Raw genomic sequence first — 21,921 nt, 5'->3', positions numbered from 1 at the left:
CCTTGCTGACCAGACTGAAGCCATGCGTCTTGGGGGAAACTAGGAATTGCCTTTCAATCTGCCTGTAAACCCCTGTCTGTAGACAGATGAGCTCTGAAGCTGCTTCACAGCTCAGCTGTCTGGGCAGAAAGAAAGGTGGTGACAGTGGTGGCAGTCCCCACAAGTGCCACCACTGCTCAGTGTCCAAGCCTGTGAGTTCAGGGGACTAACAGTCTAGGGAGAATTATTAGATCAGGAGATTGCTGTTCTTTTTGTCATGTTCTACCACGCTCATGTCCCAGTAACTATTATAACTTCAAATGCTTGAGGTGAGATATTGCTATTACCACTGCTAAGACAGGAAACTAGGAAAAAGAAGTTAAAATGAAATTACATGTAGTGGTGCCATGGGCTCTACAGTAAATGTTAGAAAACCAGTTTCAATTGCTGTGTCTGAGTCCAGTGCTTTTAACCAGCTTCCCAGCTCAGCTAAATTGCCATATTATCAAAGATGAGGAAGACCTGATCCAAACAAAACAACTGACAGAGCAGTTGAGATATGATGAGATATCCATGAGATAAGCAGCCAAGAGGGCATTTGGGAAAGATTTCTCTGTCCATTCTGATGGAAGGACAAAGGTATGCCAAAGGAAATTAGCCAGGAGGCAGGTTCAAAAAAACCAGATTTGGTTCTTTTCTCATCTGCACTGCTGCTCATTTCAGGATGCTGTGGAAGCCAGTAACTTTACATTATTGTAAAATGAAAAAAAAAAACAAAACCCTGAGCAAAGAAAATGGAGCAAAGATTCACGGAGATGAAAAGAATAATTATATCTACTCAGAGTTATTACCCATCCACCACTCCTGGCTCAGGCAGTTTTCCTCTGCAGAATTCTGGGACAACATTCTGAGGGGATATTGCTATTATTGCTATTTACTTGCCTTGTTCTCTTACAGCTATTAATGAAGAAAAGGAACTGAGTTTTTAATCCGAGCTGCTCCTGCCACTCTCACATCCTAACTGAATCCTACTGAAAGACAGGGAGGTGCTCACTGTGATGTTCACACCAGCTCTACTGAGTGCCACAAAGCAGTGATGCCCTGACTGTGAGCAGGGCTTTGCCCTGGCACACCCAGCACTGTCTCACCAAGGCACTGGGGCTCATCCCCCTGCTTTGCCCTGGCACACACAGCACTGTCTCACCAAGGCACTGGGGCTCATCCCCCTGCTTTGCCCTGGCACACACAGCACTGTCTCACCAAGGCACTGGGGCTCATCCCCCTGCTTTGCCCTGGCACACACAGCACTGTCTCACCAAGGCACTGGGGCTCATCCCCCTGCTTTGCCCTGGCACACACAGCACTGTCTCACCAGGCACTGGGCTCATCCCCTGCTTTGCCCTGGCACACACAGCACTGTCTCACCAAGGCACTGGGGCTCATCCCCCTGCTTTGCCCTGGCACACACAGCACTGTCTCACCAAGGCACTGGGGCTCATCCCCCTACTTTGGCCTGGCACACACAGCACTGTCTCACCAAGGCACTGGGGCTCATCCCCCTACTTTGGCCTGGCACACACAGCACTGTCTCACCAAGGTACTGGGGCTCGTCACCCTCCTCGCTCAGCTCGTACTCAACGCGGAATCCAGAAACGGTGTCAGAGGCAGAAACCCAGGAGACAACAAAGCTGTTGGATGTGATTTCAGTGACTGATTCTGAAGTAGCAACCACGGGAGGAAGAAGAGTTGTCTCTCCTGAAACAGTGTTGCCTATCAGAGAGAGGAGAGAGAGGTTGCATTAAGCATCACTACAATTTTGTATTGAGTGGGATGCACAAAACAAGGACGTGGGTGAAGGAGATGAGGGATGTCATTCCCTGGATGTCCCCCTGCTCAGCTCACTTGTCACTGCTGTGGTGCTGGTTGTGGTGAAATCAAAGCGGGTGACTTCCTTGTGGCCATACTGCTGCACACTGATGAGCTGTCCCTCATAAATCACACCAGGCTTCAGGCCTGAGATGGTGTAGGAGTTCCTGTGGCCAGGGATGGTGGCTTCCTTCCACTGCCTGCCTGAGTTTTTCTGCAAGAAAAAGGACACTCAGACAGTGAGAGATACCCTAGGCTGCAAACAGGGCAATCTAGTGACCTAACCTGCTAGGTGGTCACTGCTCCCTGTAATATTCAAACACAGGTGTGACTTGAATGGCTTTAGTGCACAGACAAAACAAGACAAAGGAGATGAGAAAATTATGCCAAGAAGCAGGACCAATGGCATTGAGTTATTAGGTTTTACAGGGTTAAACTAAAAACAACCTAGCTGTGAACTTTACCCTTTAAAGGAGCATTATTTGTTATAAATTCAACTCATTCCTTCACCAAAAGCACAGAAAGGCATGAAGTACTGGCTGGAAAAGAGACTTTTGAAGCCTGTTCATAATAACACACTAAAGCCATCATCTGAAAACAATATACAGAGAGGTTCTTCCCTTCTACCCTGTGTTTGAACTCTATGGGAAGCTTTAAAATAATGCTCCATCCTCTGAGGTTTGTACTCCAGTGCTTTAAAGTCCATTTCATTCAGGCCTTCATCCAAGATATACTGAAATCAGTAAAGACTTGAGTGCCTTTGGATCTGGGCCTTTATTGTTCTCTTAATAACAGGCAGCATTGAGGTACTAATGCTCTTAATCATTAAGTGGTCTTTTGTGAAGCTGTACTCAGGGGAGCTGGAACTCAGCTCATCTGTGCTGGTTAAACCAAATCATTCCTCACAGAGGAGCCAGCCAACAAGCTGTGGTTAACCAGTTTTGGTTCAGACTTTGGAGAAGATGGAAGTGACTCTTTATTTAATCCTACACAAGCTGTTTATGACTTCATATCCTAATCATTTTTACCTCCACATTAACAGAATAAAAATGGATACCAGTAGTTTCTGCATATGCCCATGTTACTAAAACAGCATTTCTTTGGATGAAGAAGCTTCCACAAGGATTTGCATTCCTAAGGATATAAACTTGCCTGCTTGCTGTACTAGTGCTTTGTTTAATAAAATATTTTATGAACACAGCAACCAGTGAAGTTTGGGCAAGAAAACATGAAGTGTTTATACAGCACTGGCTCTCCCCTTGATGCTCAAGAGTAGCTGTTGACCTCAAGAGGCCAAAGACACTGAATAAGCAACTCAAGTTCGCAGAAGCTGTGTCAGCCACTTCTTACAGACACCAGGAAAAGCCAAATAAAGAACTCTTGAGGAACAAACGATGGCAGATGTGGCACTCACAGGTCTCCAGCGCAGGATGTACTGGGTGATGTGAGACCGTTCAGGAGCATTCCACTGGATGGGGTGGGAGTTTGGCTGATTGGTGCTCTCTGTGATGATCACCTGAACAGGTCCAGTTGAGCCTGAAAAAACAGAATTGGTGTTTTAACCTGCTGGGGATGTTGTGGAGTCATTAAAAAGCAAGAAAGCTGCATGGCTAATATGGTATTTCTATACATGGGAAATCAGTTCTATTGTCTTTCTATTCTTAATTGCTACCTAGAAAGCCAGTGAGTAAGAATAAATTCTGTGGGGAAGTTATGAGCACTGCTTGGGTCCATTTCCTGTTAACTACCAATGAAATGGAAAATAGGAGAGGTCTAGTACAGAAAAGGTCTGCAAAACAAAGTCCTGCTGTTCAAAGAAACAGGAGGAACTTCTCAGCAAATAATTGTTTTCTTCACTAATATCTTCTGCAATGGAGCTGATAAAAACCATCTGCCAAATCCAGGTCTAATCATGCAGCACGGTGAGGGAAAATTTCTGGTCTGACACTGAATATACTCTGAAAATAGACACTAATCTACTATTTTACTAAATTTCTTCATCAGTTCATTTGAAACACCAAATTTTCTTGACTCTGCGGAAGACTCCACAGATAGTGAGACTTTTCTTCTGCCCACTAACCCCACCAGAAGGGTAGGTGGAAGTCCTGAGACAAAAGAGGCCGAAGAACTAATGAAAATACAAGTTCTGCAGTGCTCTAATGCTTAAGACTATTGATTGCACTCAGCTAGGTCAGGCTCAGGCCTATTTCCTCCAAGCTCTCCAATAGAGGACAGGTTTTATGATCCTATGGTTCTCTTTTCAGAGAACCTGGGCTCACTGGGGAGGTGTCACTGAACACTCAGCAGCACTGTCCTCATGTTAGTTCTCAGAAAATCCCAGCAAAGAGATCCCTGGAATCTGCAGGAAAGTGTTTAAGCCATTAAATAGCTGCACCCTCACCCCATTCCCAACATTTCTAATAATAATTTATTTGGACAACCATGTAACATATATACCTGTTCCCCATTTAACAGGATTTCTAGAAAAACAAACTTGTGCCCACAGGCAGAAAATTTCAAAGCTCACCTAACCCCAAACCTACATTCAGAAACATTAGATCTGGTTTATTTACACATTTTCAGTCACTCTTGTGTCTAAAGCAGCCCCAAGCCTGGTCTCCAGGCTGGAGGCATGCATATTTCACATAGCTCAGGGAGATGTTTGTTTAAGCAATCCAACAGCAGTAAATGAAGCTCAGCAAGCCTTAATACTTCATCTTATTCAGATTAAGACAGTGGCAGTTGCAACCTTGAACAGGAAAGTAAAGAAGTTCCCCTCATGTTCTGTTCAGGGAACTGAAGCTGAACAACCAACAAACAGGCATTGCCCACTCCTATAGAGTTCCTGGAATTGCCTGGACAAACAAGAGTTCAAATATTTAATGTCTTTGGGGCACTGATCAGGAAAAACATTTTGTTCCATGATGGATTTTGCTTCTGTAATGAGTGGAAAAGGAAGAACCACACATGTGAGTTTCAGGAAATATAAACTGAAGATTACACATGTGATACTACTAAATACCAAGAGTCAATGTAAACCCAAGCTGCTGTGTGCACTGAGGGTCATTCTCTGAACTAACCCTGGCCTCAGGAATAGCTGCAAACAGCCTGAGCCCCTCTTTATCAGTCCCTGACCACTGCTTGTGTCTGCCAAGGGACAGGAGAATCTGTTCTGTTTTAAGAAGAAATCAAAAGACATTAGGTACAGAAACTTGAACAGGTGAGGGGTGGGAAGCTGGCCTTCCTCAGGTCTCACTCAGCAGGTGAGTTCATTTTCTGTTAGTTTCTTACCTGGGTAGGTCTGCAGAGGTTGGCAGTGCCACTCTCCAATCCCACGACCATAGCAGTAGCACTGGTACCTGACCCCATGCACGTACTTCTCCCAGGAGTCTCCAATCTGGTAGAAGGTCCGGGTTTCTGAGTCCTGGCACTGGTCTGGAGGCACAAGAGGGACAGTTCACACTGGGTCTTAGTGAAACCACACTGGAATAGCTACAAAAAAGTCCCAAAAGTAAAAAAATCCCCCCCTTTTTGCACAAAAAAATGCAGCGCCGATGTTTATTTTTATGTACCTCTATTTGCAAATAAAGTGGCAACAGAATTGGAGTCTCAAATCAAGGTTCTTAATACAGCACTGCATGTATTAAGTTGGATATTAGGAGGCTAATTCAGCTGTGATGCATTTCAGTGGGGTGTTCCTTCTAGAAAGAATGTCATCCACTCTGGAGCTCAGTTCTGCCCTGGCCAACTGAGTTCATCTCTCATCCAAAGCTAAACCATGCTGCTCTCTCAAGGAGATCAAAGGCAAAAATTCCTCCTGCCTTCAGAATTCATTTATGTTTTAATAGTACCCAGAATGTTTTTATTTTCAGCAGAATCTTTCCAGATTTACCATGGTATAAACCAAAGGGGGACAGATCAGATCCTGAAATCAGCTGAGCTAGTGTAAATACAGCACAGCACTTCAGCACACTTTCTGCCCTGACAACTGCATGTATGCCTGGCTCCACAGAAATCTTCAGTGAGAACCAGCATTGTGTTTGCTTGGATAAATAAAAGCTTTGTTTAGAGACAGCCAACAAAATTAAAACTTTAATTGCACTTATACAGATAGCTGAAATCATGCCCCCACCCCTTCCTTCAAACTAGTAATTCTCTGGAGCTTTACAATCTGTGTTCCTTGAGTAAACACATAGAGATACTACTCTTAATAAAGCAGAGCTTCACAACCAGCAATTTCTAATAGGTTTTCTTGGCAATAGTTTGAAGCTCTCTTGGACTTAGTAACTGCAAACCAAACAGCCAGTTCTTATCTTCCAATCAAGGTTTTCTAGGGAAGGGGGGGAGGAAGAAGACATGAAATCTCCTTCCTGCAGAGAATCATGATGGTTTTAGCTAACCTCCAGAGCACTATTAACACGTGTTCTCATCCTGAGCTCTCTCTTTGCTAGAACAAAGGGCAGCCAAAAAATCAATTCAGTCCAAGGTAAGTTAATATATGCTGGTGTTCCTTCCTCAGTTCAGGGAGAAAACTCTGAAAGATTTTAGGATAGAGAAAGGCAAGAAAACTGATCCTAGCATTAGGGCCCAGCTGAATGTTTTATCAGTGTTCAGGCTGAGAGCCCTGCTGACAGCTGAGGTACCAGAATCCAGCCAAATGACCACAGGCTAACTACCCTGTTACCACAAGCTGCTACATTTTACAATATATGCTTGCCACAGTCGTGGTTCTTCTGTGGCAGGTGTGATAACCCAGGCATATGTCCTTAAATTAACAAATGTCCTCTCACTTACCCTCCAGCAAATGCAGTGTCGCTTCTAGTTTTGCTTTTGTAAAATTCAAGACAGAAAGTGCACAAAGACTGGGCCCAAACTCCCACACCAGTCTGTCCATACCACAGCCAGTTTGCACAGAGGCACAAAGTGTGTCTGCCAAGGGGGACAGCCAGTGACTTACCTACAGGATCACACTTCCACCTGCCCCGGCCCTGGCCAAAGCAGGTGCAGTTCAGCATGTGCCCCTCGTCATGGCGCTTGTGGAAGGTCTGGTTCACATCGTAGGTGATGCCATCCACAATGCACTGGTCTGGGGGAGAGAGCAGAGCTCATCAGCAATGGGCCTAAGCATTGAGACAGAACCTTTCTGCCTGGAACATCATTCCCTTGCTAGATCAGCACACAGACTGATTGTGAGCAGCTCCATCCAAGGCAGAGAGGAGCCCTCCTTTCTGTACTCTGTGACCCTCACAGGGCTGCACACACAGCCCAGCTCTCAAATTCATCTATCAGCACTGTACAAAAAAACAACACTTGCAGAAAAGGGGTCTGTAGGACACAATCCAGCTACAGAACTGCCTCTTTGTTCCTTTAGACAGGTTCCATGTGTGAACAAAACTCTAAACCACCACACTGACTCTGACCATCTCCTCTGAGGAACATCTCAGCCCAAACTCCTCAGCCTCAAACCACTGCAACTACACAAGGAGAAAAGGGCTGCTCCAAATTTATGAAGATACAATGAAGAAGTACAGCCATGCTCATGATGTTCTTCTGCTGGGTACCTCTGCTACCCTCTGTAGTAATCTAAAGGTGGAGGCTGATCTTTCCCACACACAAGATGCTGCTGGTGCCTACCCTTCCCTCACAACACAGTAACCAGACCCCATGCTGTAGTACAATGGTATCACTCTATGAGGTTCAATGTCCATCTGGGATCTGGCCCAGAATTCCTAAAGCCAGTCTAATCACAGCAAGGAGCAGAAAGACAAAACAAACATGAAAACAAGCCCAGAAGCAAGTTGTTTTGTTAAGTGGGACCCAAGAGACCCAAGTTCAGGTCTGGAGTCAATCCTGGACCAGCTGTCCTTGGGGAAGTGAGGCCACGATTCCCATGATTTTATTCCCCATGATATTTTCCCACACCATGGGCACAGCATCTGGATAAACCAAGGAGTGCTCAGACCCTCCTGCAGGCGCCAAGGTCTGGCTGCTGTGTTTAAACAGCTCTACTCAGATAGATAACCTTTGCCTTTTGAAAAAGCAAAGTATCTCTACCCTCCCCTCAGCAAGAAAGACCACTTCAACTCCAGAATGGAACTGCAGAGAACTAGCTGTGCAAGTGGAAACAGGACTTGCACAGCCCAGAACTTTGAGCAGTCCTTTTCATGCTGAAGGAACACATATAAAAAACCCCTTCCAAAGCCCCTGAGTGAGTCTTTCCCTATAAATTATATCCCACTTCAGCAGTGGTGTTAAAAGAGTCCTTTCTTGGCCTCTTGACAGCAACCCCCCTGCCTTTTCCAGACATGAAGCCAATGCTGTAGGATGATCAAATGTCTGTGCTTTTAAGTCTTCTTTTTTGGTATTGCTTAAGTACTTCTCCACTTGGACCACTCACACAAATGAGTAAATAAATAAGAGTAATCTCCATGCTTTCCTGCCAGCCTTTCATATAGATTAGCCAGCAAAAGGCCAATCCAGCACAAAGGAATTGAAAATTTCACTGCAGAACAATAAAACACAACAACTCTGCTTTCAAACTTCAGACTAGTCTGGAGTTTTGTCTGTTCTTGAGGCGGGGAGGTGCCTATACTGAGCTCCATGTAAAATCACAGTGCTGCCAATTCCTAAATGTAGACAAAAGGAGGGAGGGATACCATGACCAAGACAATCAAGGTTTGCTTCTGCTTCAGAGCCTGTAAAGGCTGGAATATACTTTTCCAGCACATAAACAAGACAAGAACTTCACAGCTCCTTTAATCCCCTTACTACTCCAAAGAGTGAACAGAATCACACAGAATCACAGAAATTCTAGGTTGGAAGAGACCTTTAAGATCATCGAGTCCAACCCATGTTCTAACACCTCAACTAGATCATGGCACCAAGTGCCACATCCAGTCTTTTTTTAAACTTATCGAGGGATGGTGATTCTACCACCTCCCTGGGTAGATGATTCCAGTATTTGACCACCCTTTCTGTAAAATACTTCCTCCTTAATTCTAGCCTGTATCTCCCTTGGCGATACAACAGTTCTTGAGTGTGGGCTCAAACTCACAATGACAGAAAAGAATACCAACTTCTCCCATCTCCTACTTTGACTGAAGTGGTGATATAACATGAAATTCAGTACCTCTGAGCTGTGAATAGGCAATGCAGGTCCACTCTCCACGGCCATTTCCTACACAAGTACATCTCATCATGTGGCCCATGTCATGCTGCTTATCCCACTGGTCCCCAACGCGGTACATGACACCGTCGTTGGTTGTGCAGATTTCTTCATGGGCTGGGTGAGAAGAAAGCAAGAGAATATTTATGAGGCCACAATTTACAAGATTTTGAGGCCTGAGACCATTTGCAATGCCCCTTCATACCAGGTAGTGGTTCCTGCATCTTAACAAGGAAATTTTAGGCACACACTCAAATTTAGGTTCTCCAGCAAATCTACACCAGCAGATCTGATGGTATAGACTTCTGAAGTTTTCAGCTGTAGAAGTACCTACTGTTGCAAAATCCTGTGCAAAATTAGCTTATGAACTGATTCTATTCTTAACTTTGTAGAAGGACTCAAAATCAGAATTACAGGGAGCAGTAGAGAAACTTATAGGAAATACTCCAAGCACCCAACATCATCTGAAGAAGTAGATGAAAGACAAGAAAAAAATTAACAGTAAAGTCCAGCAAGTCTCACAACAAAAAAGTAAGTTAAATTCACCAAAAGATTTGATATACATAAATAACCTCTACTGACAACTATTACTTATGACAGAGTAGGGAGGAGTAAAGAAACAGTTTAATTTAAAAAAAGAAAAATAAACTAGTATCATGGAGTATCAGGGACTCACACCAGCTGAGGAGCATGCCTGCCACTGGCTTGTAGCAAAGTAATGAAAATTGACTTCTCCTGCTAGAGGTGGTCAATGGGGAAAAATGGTGGTCAATGGGGAAAATTGACTTCTAAATCTGCTAGAGGTGGTCAATGGGGAAAAAAGGACAAAAGAAAACTTCAGCAATGCCTGTAAGGGCTTTGGGCTGAGACTCAGCTCATCAGAAGTCATCAATATCTGACAGAGATCTTCACTTTCCAGCTCAAGGCACCACGTGCTCCACAAGCCCTTTATGGCTCTCAGCCTTACCAGCCATGGGGCAGAAGCCAAACTTCTGGTCAGCATCGTAGTTCTCCGTGGTTCCACACCACTTCATGTTGTCCCTCCGTCCCTCCGAGGTGCAGTCGGTGTAGTTGCGGTTGTTGTACAGGAAGGGGAAGTGGCACAGAGCACCATTGGAATTGCCACCCCGTGTCTGGACCAAAACTGTACCAAAAAATGAAGGGAACAGCTGAAAATTCAGCCTGCACTCTCTCTTAGCATGCATGGAAGAGCTTGGAAAACAAAGTACTAGCACTACTTTTTCCCATGTGTGCCCTGTATATAATCCACAGGCCTCTTTTCTTGGCTTTAATTAATTCAGATGTGGAAACATAAGCTTTGCACGAGGTCAGTTCAGTTCAAGCTTTGCTCTGGAATGAGCTGCAGAGGCAGCTATGGGAATTCCCAGGAAACAGGGAAAACCAAAGCTTACTGTGCTTGGGAAGTAGCTTTGCAGATGCCTTCTCCCAAAGCCTAGGGAATGAAATAAACTCCCAGCTCTCAGCATACCTGTATTATCTCTGAAGCCATTTCCCAGTGGTGCCCCTCAGCTCTAAGGGAAGCCTTCACCCTCAGGAAAGGGTTACAGCTCAGTTATGTCCAACAGGACAAGCCAAAACCTCTCTGCAGGCTGGAAGCTTCGTGTTTTGCAAGCAGCAGTGGAAAGAGGGCTGTAATCTACCTGAACTAATCACCTCTTGAGCAACTCTGCTTTACAAACATTGGAGAACAAGAGATTTACTGAGATTTTTCTATATCACATTTCTCTTTTCCACAGTGTATCACAAGAAGCCTCTCCAAAACATGAACATGGACAGGGACAGTGTTTGGATGGTTTTTTTGGGTGTTTTTTTTTTTAATGAAGTATTATAAGTGCTGCAGAAAAAGGCTTGATTTTTATCAGGGAAAAACAACCAAAGTAGAATCGAATTTTAAAGACAGTGTCTATGCAGTGTAAGCAGCAGTATTTTCATGTGGGAACGTGAAATATTCTTTCCAAGGTCTCAATACTGCTCCATGGATGTCTGACAGGCACTCCAGGAAGTGCAACCACACAGGTAGACAGATCTGTGCTGTGAACACTCACCATCCCCAGACAAGAGGCAATGCTGCTGCCTTAGTCATGCCCCAGCTCTTGATCAGAGACCACAAATCACATGAAGAGCACTGCTATATATGGCAGCCTGGCTAGACAGCCAGGATGGAGGCAGTGACAGGGCTGCACAAACTGTACTCCATGGGCATCCTCCTCTTTGCAGCCTAATATGGGCATTGCTTGAAGCAATTCACCCAAGCAAAGCCAAAGATAAGCATCCCTTGGGCCAAAGCTCCACCATGACCAGGTACTCCCATTCTAAAGTCAGGTCAGAAAACAGGACTCAAGTGTCACAGACATCTTTTTATGAAAAATCCTTTCCTTAGGATTTTTTCTCCTGAGAAGCTGAGAGGCCTCAGGAACAAAATGTAACCAATGGTTATCTGCTGCTGTGGCATGCAGCAGGTGGGTCTGTGATTGGTCTCATGTGGTTGTTTCTAATTAATGGCCAATCACAGTCAGCTGGCTCAGACTCTCTGTCCAAGCCACAAGCCTTTGTGATCATTCTTTCTTTTGCTATTCTTAGCTAGCCTTCTGATTAAATCCTTTCTTCTATTATTTTAGTATAGTTTTAATATAATATATATCATAAAATAATAAATCAAGCCTTCTGAAACACTGAGTCAGATCCTTGTCTCTTCCCTCATCCTCAGACCCCTGTGAACATGGTCACACTCAAGGGTACTTCTGTAGCACCCTCCAAAAACACCCAGAGCATACAAGTGCTCTGTCACCAGGCAGCCCAGCCTTGAGTCCTTCCAGACAGCTGGAATTGGTCAGGCAGCCTGTTCCTGAGTCCTCTGCTCCCTCCTCCATCCCTCCACCAGGGTCACGTGCATGTGCAGGCCCTGTGATTGGAGCTCACCATTTTGCTCGGTACAGAAGGAGTATCTCCTGTCCTGCTCGAAGTTGGAAGTGGTGCTGCACCAGAAGTGCCCGTCCGTGCGCCCTTCGGTGGTGCAGGAATAGAAGGTCCTTCCATCGTAGGTGAAAGGCAGCACACAGGGCTCTCCATCAGAATTGCCGCCGTACGTTTGGGTCACGGCTTCACAAAGACAATCACAGCATTAGACTGCAGTTTAAAGCAATTCACAAATTTCAGGGCTCTAAAACAGCAACAGTCCCTCCAGGCCAAGTTGCTGGCTGCTGGGAACCCCCACTGACTGCCAAGGAGCCGAGCCAATACACACCAAGCGACAGCTCCATAGCTGTGGCATTCCTCCACATTCTTTTCCAAACATATATTATTGCAGCTCCATTTGAATGAAGTTATTAATGCTGCTCCCCAAGGGCGCTGTTTCCCCTCACAGAGTTATAAATAGCTCACTGGGAAACATTCCTGCCCTAAACAACAAGGCTTCAAACAACCAAAACATTTCATCCCCACCTTGCACCTTTCTCCAGCATGTTTTCTTGAGAGGGTATTTCTGACACACACACAAAGGGTGCTGCTCACTAAAGGCTCTGTTTCCCCTCAGCAGGTTATACACACCTCACTGGGAAACATTCCTGCCCTAAACAACCAGGCTTCAAATAACCAAACCATCTCTTTCCCTCTTGCACCTTTCTCCAACATGTTTTCTTGAGAGGGTATTTCTGACACACACACACACACAAAGGGTGCTGCTCCCCAAAGGCTCTGCTTCCCCTCAGCAGGTTATACATACCTCACTAGGAAACATTCCTGCCCTAAACAACAAGGCTTCAGATAACCAAACCATTTCTTTCCCTCTTGCACCTTTCTCCAGTATGTTTTCTTGAGAGGATACTTCTGACAGACACACGAAGGGTTCTACTTGGAAATTAAGCCACAGGACAGTCCCACAGACCTCAGGGCAGCTCATACCTATCTCCTGGCAGCTGACTCCGTTGCCCAGGCAGGTGCACAGCATCTGCTGGCTGCCCTGTGTCTTGAGCCACTGCATGCCCACGGAGTAGACGACGCCGTTGTCGGTGATGCACTGCCCGTAGGGCTGGGGCTGCGGCTGCTGCGGCTGGGGCTGGTACAGCGCCGTCTGCACGTTGGTGATGCTGGGGGAGCCAGAGCCTGCAGCACAAACGTGACACAGGAGGGACATGTGGCACTCAAAGCTCAGCAACAGAAGGCTGCCATTAAGTGCTGAGATAATAAAACCTCAGGCACTCCAGCAGACGGAAGGCACGACGCTCTTAACCTTCCCGAGACGCGGCTTAATTATTCCACTTTGCAAATTTTGAAATTAGAAGAACGACTCCCCCTCTCTGCTAATGACAGCCTCTGGCTGCCAACCCTGTAGAGTGGCTTTAGAAAGCATTTCATACAGTTTAGAAAGTCTTTTTCATACAATTGTTTAGAAAACAATTTTTTGGGGAAAAAAATTAGTTGAAGGAAATGTAGAATAGAAAAATCAAGATCAGTGACAAGAGAATAAAAATTACCAAGGGAGTAGGGAGCCAAGGCAAAAAGGATTAATTTTGAATTTTTCATTGAGAAACAAGGAGAATAAATTTAAAATGTATTCTTTTACTCAGCAATTTTTAAATTTTGAATCAAAGTTTTTAGCACATTACCATTTGGAATAATACTGAGAGACAAAGAGGCTTGTTGCTGTCTAGATCATATGAATTTTTGCTAATGATTCCCACAGGAACCTCCACAAATTCAGCTCTGCTGAAACAGGGGAAGTAATAATGGAAACCCTTGAAAATACTGGCATCCTTGAAGTGTTACTCATTTTGAAATTTAGACCTTCTAAGTTTTAAGTTAACCTGCTGGTACCAAACAGTTAAAGGTCATTTACCAAGAAAAATTTAGTGCAGGCACTGCAGGAAAACAGAAGCCCAACATTGCAGTCACTGATAAGAAACCTAGATCCTTAAAATGACAAAAAAAAGAATTTAGGAGCTGAAGATGTAAACCTTGGGCAGAAAAAATTTGCTACACATAAACAAGGCAATATTTCATACCAAAATTACAAGCTATCTCATGGACAGATACAAAACAGCATTGTATACATTCCTTGACATTTCTGGGTTTTTAAAGCTCAGCCATTAGTAGGTGTATTTATCATGTCAAAGAAACCAGATGGTCTCAGCAGGGTTTAAATAAAGGACATTTCAAGAAAGTTACCCTGAGGGGAATATATAAAGTTCAAACATTAACTTGGAGTGCCATGCTCTCAAGACAAAGATAGTTCCTGTGGATGCAGGGCCCTGGATGTGATTTACTGCCCTGTGGTTGTGCAGGCAATCCCACCTGCATGTGCCAGCCCCATTTGTGCATGGAAACAAGGTACCAATTCATCTTATCTCCACATGCACAAACAAGGAGCATCTTCTGAACTCTGACCTTCTTTGCCGCTGATCCTTCCCAGACAAGACTCCAAAACACTTGAATTAGGATGGAACAACTCAACTCCAAGCCCTGACATGTCAAAACATGTCATTCCTCTTGTTCCAGACCATGATGTGCCACTCACCAGTGCTGGTGGTGTGCAGGGCCGTGTGCCTCTCACACTTCCACTCTCCCCTGCCATTCCCAGTGCAGACACACTGCAGCAAGTTGCCACGGTTGTCCTTCTTGCTCCAGGTGTCTCCAATCCTGTAGGAAGTCTTGGTGTCGTGGTCATTGCAGCGATCTGTGTGAGGAACAGGACTCTCAGCTGTGCCTGCACTGGGCAGCTTCCAGCACTTCATCACCAACTCTACCAAACAAGCTCATCCTTGAAAACCTGAATTAAAGGCACACCTCATTCTCTAGAGCCCACTTTTGCAATTCCTACATGCACTAAACTGCACAGGCTGAGAGCATCCCAAAATCCTGCAAGATTTCCATTCTCTTCCAGAACTGTGCTTTCACTTGCCAGCCATTGTCAGAATGTGCTACTTTTTAAAGCCATTCTAAACCCATTCTGTCCAGCACACACCTTTCAAGCTAAACTTGCTTTAATGACACTTTTTTGTCTTTTAAGAAAAACAAACAAGAGTCTTTGCAGCTTGGTCATTTCATACACAGGGCTCAGTTCAAATTCTCTCTCTCATATGGAAGGGACTAAAACCTGTTTGAGGGCAACATGTAAAACCCCATTTCTTTCAAAAGAAGCCTGCATGAAGCTGCAGAGGAGCTAATACAAGCTGCTCAAGTAATACCAGGAGTACCAGACTTTCTAAATCTCTTTAATAACCCACAGCCCCCGATGAATTGAGCAAATGGGTTCAAAGGACAGCACAACAAACTACTTTTGTCTGCATGCCAGATCCACATGGATTAACTAGTTCTTCTTCCATTACAACATTTTACCTTCTTATTCAAGGGAAACTTGATACAGTGGCTCAAATATAATCAAGGATCAATGAACATGGATTTATGAAGAACTGTGGAAGGACAGATGCATTAAGCCAGACTGCCACTGAGAGATCACATGGGACAGAATGTGAATGTAGAAAACATGTTACTGATTCACACTGCTAGAATGACCAGGAATTGGGCATTTGCCAGAAGTATGGTAAATTGGTGAGGTATTCATCATGCAATTTTGCAAATGTGAAAAAAATGTGTCTAATGGACACACTCCTCAACAAAAAGCTGAAATGTCACGGAAGCAACCAGCTGTGATTCTGGAAAATGCTGGCCATAAAAGACATATAACAGCAGCACACACTTGAAGAGTAATGTCATTTTGTGGGCTAGAGGTATCATTTTATAGACATAAATTTGAATTTCTCTATTCAAATGTAATTGAAAAACAAAATGAAAAATGAACAGCTCCTTATACTGCAATTTCCCCCATGATACAACAGCACAGACCTGAGTGATGGAAAGAAAGCTACTGCCAAATGCATTTTATTAGTAGTAATAACTCCTCCAAAATTCAAAAACAACACATTCTGTTTTATTCATTCCCATTTGACAGCTAATGATTTTTCCCCACATGTCTTTAACAGACTTAATACTGTCAAGGCTGGGTTGATTTTTATAGCTCACTTCTTGACCAAGTCTCTCCAGATCTTCCATTTTCATCTCAACCCTCCTTAATGTCTTATTCTTTACTGCTGCTTATATCATCTCTGAGCTCTGCTGTTTATATCAGCAAAAATCCATTATTTGTGTGCCCCAAGGCAACTGAATATGAGGCAACCAAAAAGCTACAGAAGAGTTTCTCAAACCTTGCATAACCAAGGTGTAAGGTACAAAGTTAAATTTTCTTGAGGCAACTGGTGTAAACCCGAGACAGAAGTAAGGTCTGGGGTAGAGCTAACAAGACTGAACAGAAGGTCAATAAACAAGCAAGATTTTGGGTTTTAAAAGTCCTGTTTGCTCTGCAAATACAAATAAAATGGAGTATTTACAGTAATGTCCCTCAATGATGCAAAAACTTTTTTTAAAAAATCACCTGTGCTGCTGGAGCAGGAAATGGGGTGGGAAAAGTGATAGGTGAGACGATAGAGCAGGCAAAACAAACCCTAACACAAATTAAACAGTAAGAGAGAAAGAAGTAAGAAAATATTTTAATCTTGCAGATCCTGCTGTTGGAAAGGGTATTTAACTTAAAAACCATGCGACTGTCCCTCAGAAGGCTCCTCGAAAGCACAGAAATGGATGTCCTGGGCTAAATGCTCTGCCATTTTGTGGGCCAAGCCATTTCCCTGATTTCCTGGGAGATGCCTGGCTGTGGCTCAGCTGACATACACATCCCTTACACCTTTCTCTCTCCATGAGATTAAATCCCCAAATAATGCAGGCACCCTTGTCCCAGCACCAATGACCAGCTCTGGGGAGTGTTCCCAGACTGCAAATGGTGACTGGGGCACCACACAGGCCTCTCTCCCCTCATCTGCTTCCCGCCGTTCCTCTGGGGATGCCTGTCCCTCTCAAACTACTGTTACTTACACAGGGCAGACGAAGGAATAACTTCCCCATGCAGGATGAAAAATAAGTAGGAAAATAAAAAATTAAGTAAGCCAAATAAAGCATAGACTGGCACTTACTTCTGGAGGTGCAGGTGATGCGGCCGCTGCCCTCACCGAGGCAGGTGCAGTCCACCATCATCCAGCCCTGGTAGGGCTTCTCCCAGGTCTCTCCCACCACATAGGATGTCCCGGCTGTGTTGTCGTAGCATCGCTCAGCTGTGAGGGGAAAGCGGATCAGAGCCTGCCCAGGGCATTCCCACACTGGGAGGATGAGGAGAAAGGGCCCACACACCCTCAGGGAGAAGGAAGGAGCAGCCACTCACCCACAGGCTTGCAGGTCCACTCGCCCTTGCCGTTGCCCAGGCACACACACTCCAGCATGTAGCCGCCTGTCTCGTGGGGCCGGCGCCATGTATCGCCGATCTTGTAGGACTGGCCGCCCTCATGGCAGCGATCTGTGATGGCACACAGGGGAGATGAGGTAAGGGACACACCAGGGACAGCATGGTGGTGACAAGGTAAGGGCTATCTGGCCAAGAGCAAAGGGGGTCAGCTGGGGTAAGGGGCAGCAAGAAGGAGGAGGGACATTGAGGAGAGTGAGGGGGACATCAGCCTGCAAAATGGCGCTCAACATTTCCCGCCATTTTCTGTGGGAGCCCACTATTTTCTGCACTTCCCAAGCCCTGTCCTCTCCCCTCAGCTAACTTCATGTTCCAAATCCCAGCCAAAGCCTGGCTGGTGAAAAGGGGATGCCAGGGAGTGATGAGGTCCTGTTTCTCCCTCAGATCCTGCACTCAGGCTGAAGGCCAGCAAGAGAGGGTTTACCTCCATCTTGTTTGAGGCAGCGCCACTTGGGCTTCTCTGTGGCCATTCATGAGGGACATGGTGGCCAGGACAGCATATGGTGCTTGGTGTGACAGCCCAGTGGGAAATCAAACCTCTTTTGTGACAGTCCAGTAAGAAATCAGACCTTTTTTGAGGTTTGGAAAGCCTGCCCTGGAAAGGCAGATTCCTGCCCCTCAGTGCCCCACAGCTCTGAGGCAGCCCAGGCTGAGGGAGGGCAGCAGGATGCAGGGCAGTTTGCAAACACAGGGTTTGTTTCTTTGGAAGAATCCGAGAAAAAAAAGAAAAAGAAAGAAAAAAACAGCCACATCCCATCATTTATTAAGAGCCAGTAAAATGTTTTGTGGGCTCATTTGTGAAAGCAGGGAATCTCAGCGCTCTGAAGATTGATTCAAAGCCAGCTGCAGTCAGTGAGACTCTCCAGTGAGCTCTAAACCAGGCTGATGATGAGGAAACAAGGCTGCTCTTACACTCGCAATTTCCTTACTGACTCTTTTTCTTACAACACTTATCATCCCTGCCCAATAAAGTGCCATTAAATTCAGAAGGGCTCCAGCTTCACTTGTTAGATTTAATGCATTATTTTTTTCCCATGCTACAATGATGGCTGGTTTCCTAGTCCTCTGTGGCAACACTACTAAGGTCTGCTTGAGTGTCTTAAACAAGAAACTGGATACTTTTAACAGCAAGACTTTTCTCAAAAGGTACCTCAGAGACTTTGTAACCTCAGTCTAAGAATCCTGACATACAGCAATCTTCCTCTGGGCTCACAGAAAGTCCAATTATGAACTAAGGGGAAATTGTGAACAATTCAGTGACTCAATAAGGAAAGGATTTCCAGACAGAGACGTGAAACGGGAGCGGAGGAGAAAGGACGAAGGGAAAAGAGGGAAGAGCAAGAGGAAAGTATAGGTCAGGCTAGTAAAAAAGGAGTTGCAGAAACATGTTAAGCTGCTGTCTGGATATCAAATCCCAGTTCCCTTAGAGACCAGTAGTCAATGACATTTTTGGAGGATGAAGGACTGGTTATCAGATGACATTCATTTATTATCACTTATTCTGAGTAGTCCCATTAATGCTGACTGTGTTGTTTTGACCCATCAGCTGCAGAGCAGACTTTTTCTCCAGTCAAAAAACTACTTTTATACTTGCATCTGTGAAGATGGAACACACTCTTGAACATAAGTTACTAGCCTGTATGGCTGGACACTAACAGTAATTTTTGACCTATGCTTTCTCATAGGACATAGCACTTGATCTCTTAAACAAAAGAGGAGTTTGGTTGTGCAAATGTATACAGGACAAGGACTTTTAATTTTAAAGCTTTAGTAGGCTTTGGATTAAGCCCCAATGCAACTGTAGCTAACAGGCACTGGGAATAGTGTGTAAATTGCTCTGGAAAATATGACTCTAAGGAACAATAGCTCTAGGAAGAGGCTCTTGGGTTACATACTGGCAATGGTGCAGCTGATTCTCCCACGTCCAGCTCCAATGCACGTACAGTCCCAGATCATGGAGTCCTTGGGGCGCTCATAGGTCTCCCCAACCCGGTAGGTGGATCCTGTGTATTTGTCAAAGCAGGTCTCTTCAGCTATGAGGGAGAAAAAAATAAAATCAAATAATCAGCTTCATGTAACCACACCAGTAACATTCACAGCCAACAGAAACACATTCCTTGTCTCCTCAAACAGATACTCCTTTTATCCTGGGGGAAAATGCCTATCAGTCTCTTTTTCCCCCATGGGATGAAACAGCAGAGAGGAAGTTGGGTGAAATTTGGCCCCTCAAGGCCCCCATGATGCTCAACAACCTCAATAACCTCTTTTTCCCTCCCTCAGGGAACCAAAAGTTGCACATGGCAGGCATGCCTAAAAGCATCAATCCCAGCTGTTTGAAGCCAACAGGAGAGAAGACAGGAGGGAGCAAACAACCCCTGGAAACCGTGTGCTTTGTCATGCTAATCCTCCTCACTCTGACTTAGCAAAAACTGAGTAGATTAATCCCAAATTCTGCAGTAGTCCCACCAAAGTCAACAACAAAGTTCACTACTTGTGCATTGCTCACACTGATGCACAGGTGAGTGATTACAGAACATCAGTGCTGCCACCAGACTCAAGATGTGAAGCAGAACAACTTTCTTCACTTCTGGACAGATAAAGTTCATTGTGTCATAAGGAAAACTTCCTATTGGACTTCAAAACTGTAAAACTTGGGAATCTCTGCAGGGGAAGGAAAAGTAGATTGAACCCTCTTTTATGGAGTAAGGGGACTGAGTACTCCTTAAAATACTCCAGTCATGAGAAAGGCAGCACACAAGCCATGCAGAACAGATGGCTGAGACGCTCACATCTGTCTTACATGAACACTATCAGCCAGGAGCTAGCTTTTCATCTCTTCTATCTCCAGAGCAACATAAAGGAATTATGGCAAACCAGTGGCTTCAGCCCAATAAATACAGATAGATTGCATCTGATAAACTGAACTACACCGAATCCTGGAGAGACGCATCCTCCAGCAGACTTTGCATTTAAACTTCTTTCCGTTCCCTAAACTTTTTCTGCACAGACTAAACAATCTCATTTTACACTCAATTATAGAAAGCTCACAGCACGGCCGGGAGGCTGTGGAAAGTTGTAAGTTGAAATATTTTTAAACAAGCTGACGACACTGCACAGCTATGAAAAGTTGGGGTGAAGCAATCAAACAGAGCAGAGCCAGAGCTGCAAAGTGACTCCAGATTTGAACTTCCCCGTGCGAGTCCAGGAGTCAGTTCAGTTCATTATAAAGAAGAGGTTGGCTCCAAAATTAATGTTTAGATCCAATCCTCCAGAGAGATGAGTGATGTTTGGCTCAGGGTTCTGGTGGCAAGCCCATCGCTAATGAAAAGCATTTCTTAAAATCCCAAGCCAGATCTTCAGTGTAATTGAGTGTAGATCCCATTACTGACCCTAAGTACCAAACTTCAGTGGAAAGCCTGGGCTGCCAGCCCTAACTCGTACAAGGCTTGGCTTACTCGGCACCAAAAGCCGCGCTGGGGTCTCGGCGCAGACAAAAGGGAACACCAAACTTACGTTCGGGCTTGCTCTCGCAGTTGAACCCTCGGCTCCCACCGTAGCAGGTACAGACCAGAGTGTTCCCCAGGTAAGTGCGCTCCCACTGCTGGTTTATCTGATAGTACCGTCCATTGTCATAGCAGGTCTCTGGGGGGACAGGACGAGGAACGGGGACGCACAGGGGGAAGAGAAAACAAAGTTCGGCGTTACCGAGGGCAGCAGCCGGGAGGGAAGGGGCGCGGGGCGCACACGTGTGCGGCTCCGCCGAGCCGAGGGGCGAGCTCGGGGGTCAGACAAAGCGCCCCGGGGCCACCGTGCCAGTCCCCGCGCCGTGCCCTGCCCCTGCCGTGCCCGCGGGCGGTACTCACGCTTTCCCTGCGCGGCGGTGTTCTGCGGCAGCGAGGTGGTTTGGGTCTGTGCCTGCCGCCGGCTCTTGCCGCCGGCCCCGCGGCGCTGTTCCCCCATCGCCGCCGCGGCGCCCAGGCAGAGGGCGAGCAGCGCCAGCCGCCACACGGTGCGGCCCGGCATCCTGGCACGGCTGGGCTCGGCACGGCTCAGCACGGCACGGACAGCCCGACGGACGGCTCGGCGCCGCTGCCGGGCGCTATATAGCGCGGGCTGGGCGGGAGGAGGCGGCCGCCGCCGCCCCAGCGCCCATTGGCCGCGGCGCCGCCGGGGGCCGGGCGGGGGCCGCCACCGCCCCGCCGAGCCCCGCCGGGGTGGGAGGCCCGGCCCCCCTCAAGCACAGCGGCCGTGCCATTTTGTAGAACATCTGGCTGAACAAAATGGCTTTTTTTGAAGGGAGAGGCAAACTTTTCTTCTTTTTTTTTTTTTTTTTTTTCCCGTGGAGCAGCGCTGCCTGTAAGCGGATACTGCACCGTTCAGGAGGAGTAATGTTCTGCACGGGGGAGAAGGTGAGGTGTAACATACGGGCTGTAAATAGCAGCTCTGAGTGATGTTTTATCTGCTGCTGGGAACTCAAGGTTAAAAGCTTTCACACCTCGCTTGGAAAAATCGGTGTCGTTGCATTCCCTTCAAAATAAATTTAACA

At 45.8% G+C, this 21,921-nt stretch overlaps 1 protein-coding gene across 6 annotated transcripts in view; it reads right to left on the bottom strand.

Annotated features, from left to right (window-relative positions):
* Positions 1-21,459, bottom strand: part of FN1 (fibronectin 1) — a 53,461-nt gene extending 32,002 nt beyond the window's left edge. For 5 of the 6 annotated variants that reach the window (XM_064717597.1, XM_064717599.1, XM_064717600.1 and 2 more), the window contains exons 1-15: positions 21,239-21,458; positions 20,889-21,017; positions 19,271-19,408; positions 17,298-17,429; positions 17,053-17,190; positions 14,544-14,702; positions 12,932-13,132; positions 11,951-12,130; positions 9,978-10,154; positions 8,975-9,127; positions 6,803-6,931; positions 5,137-5,280; positions 3,260-3,381; positions 1,882-2,059; positions 1,573-1,749 (exon numbers count right to left, since the gene is read on the bottom strand). In XM_064717597.1, coding sequence (XP_064573667.1) covers positions 1,573-1,749; positions 1,882-2,059; positions 3,260-3,381; positions 5,137-5,280; positions 6,803-6,931; positions 8,975-9,127; positions 9,978-10,154; positions 11,951-12,130; positions 12,932-13,132; positions 14,544-14,702; positions 17,053-17,190; positions 17,298-17,429; positions 19,271-19,408; positions 20,889-21,017; positions 21,239-21,398 — 2,317 coding nt within the window. In that variant the 5' untranslated portion in view covers positions 21,399-21,458. Of the gene's footprint in view, positions 1-1,572; positions 1,750-1,881; positions 2,060-3,259; positions 3,382-5,136; positions 5,281-6,802; positions 6,932-8,974; positions 9,128-9,977; positions 10,155-11,950; positions 12,131-12,931; positions 13,133-14,543; positions 14,703-17,052; positions 17,191-17,297; positions 17,430-19,270; positions 19,409-20,888; positions 21,018-21,238 lie in introns of all 6 variants that reach the window. The other variant, XM_064717598.1, reaches the window with a different exon arrangement.
* Positions 21,460-21,921: the final 462 nt, after the last annotated feature.

This window comes from Zonotrichia leucophrys, chromosome 7 (assembly GCF_028769735.1).
Source record: "Zonotrichia leucophrys gambelii isolate GWCS_2022_RI chromosome 7, RI_Zleu_2.0, whole genome shotgun sequence".
NCBI lineage: Eukaryota > Metazoa > Chordata > Aves > Passeriformes > Passerellidae > Zonotrichia > Zonotrichia leucophrys.
The sequence above is the reverse complement of the archived record's forward strand: the minus strand, read 5'-3'. Positions and strand labels throughout refer to the sequence as shown.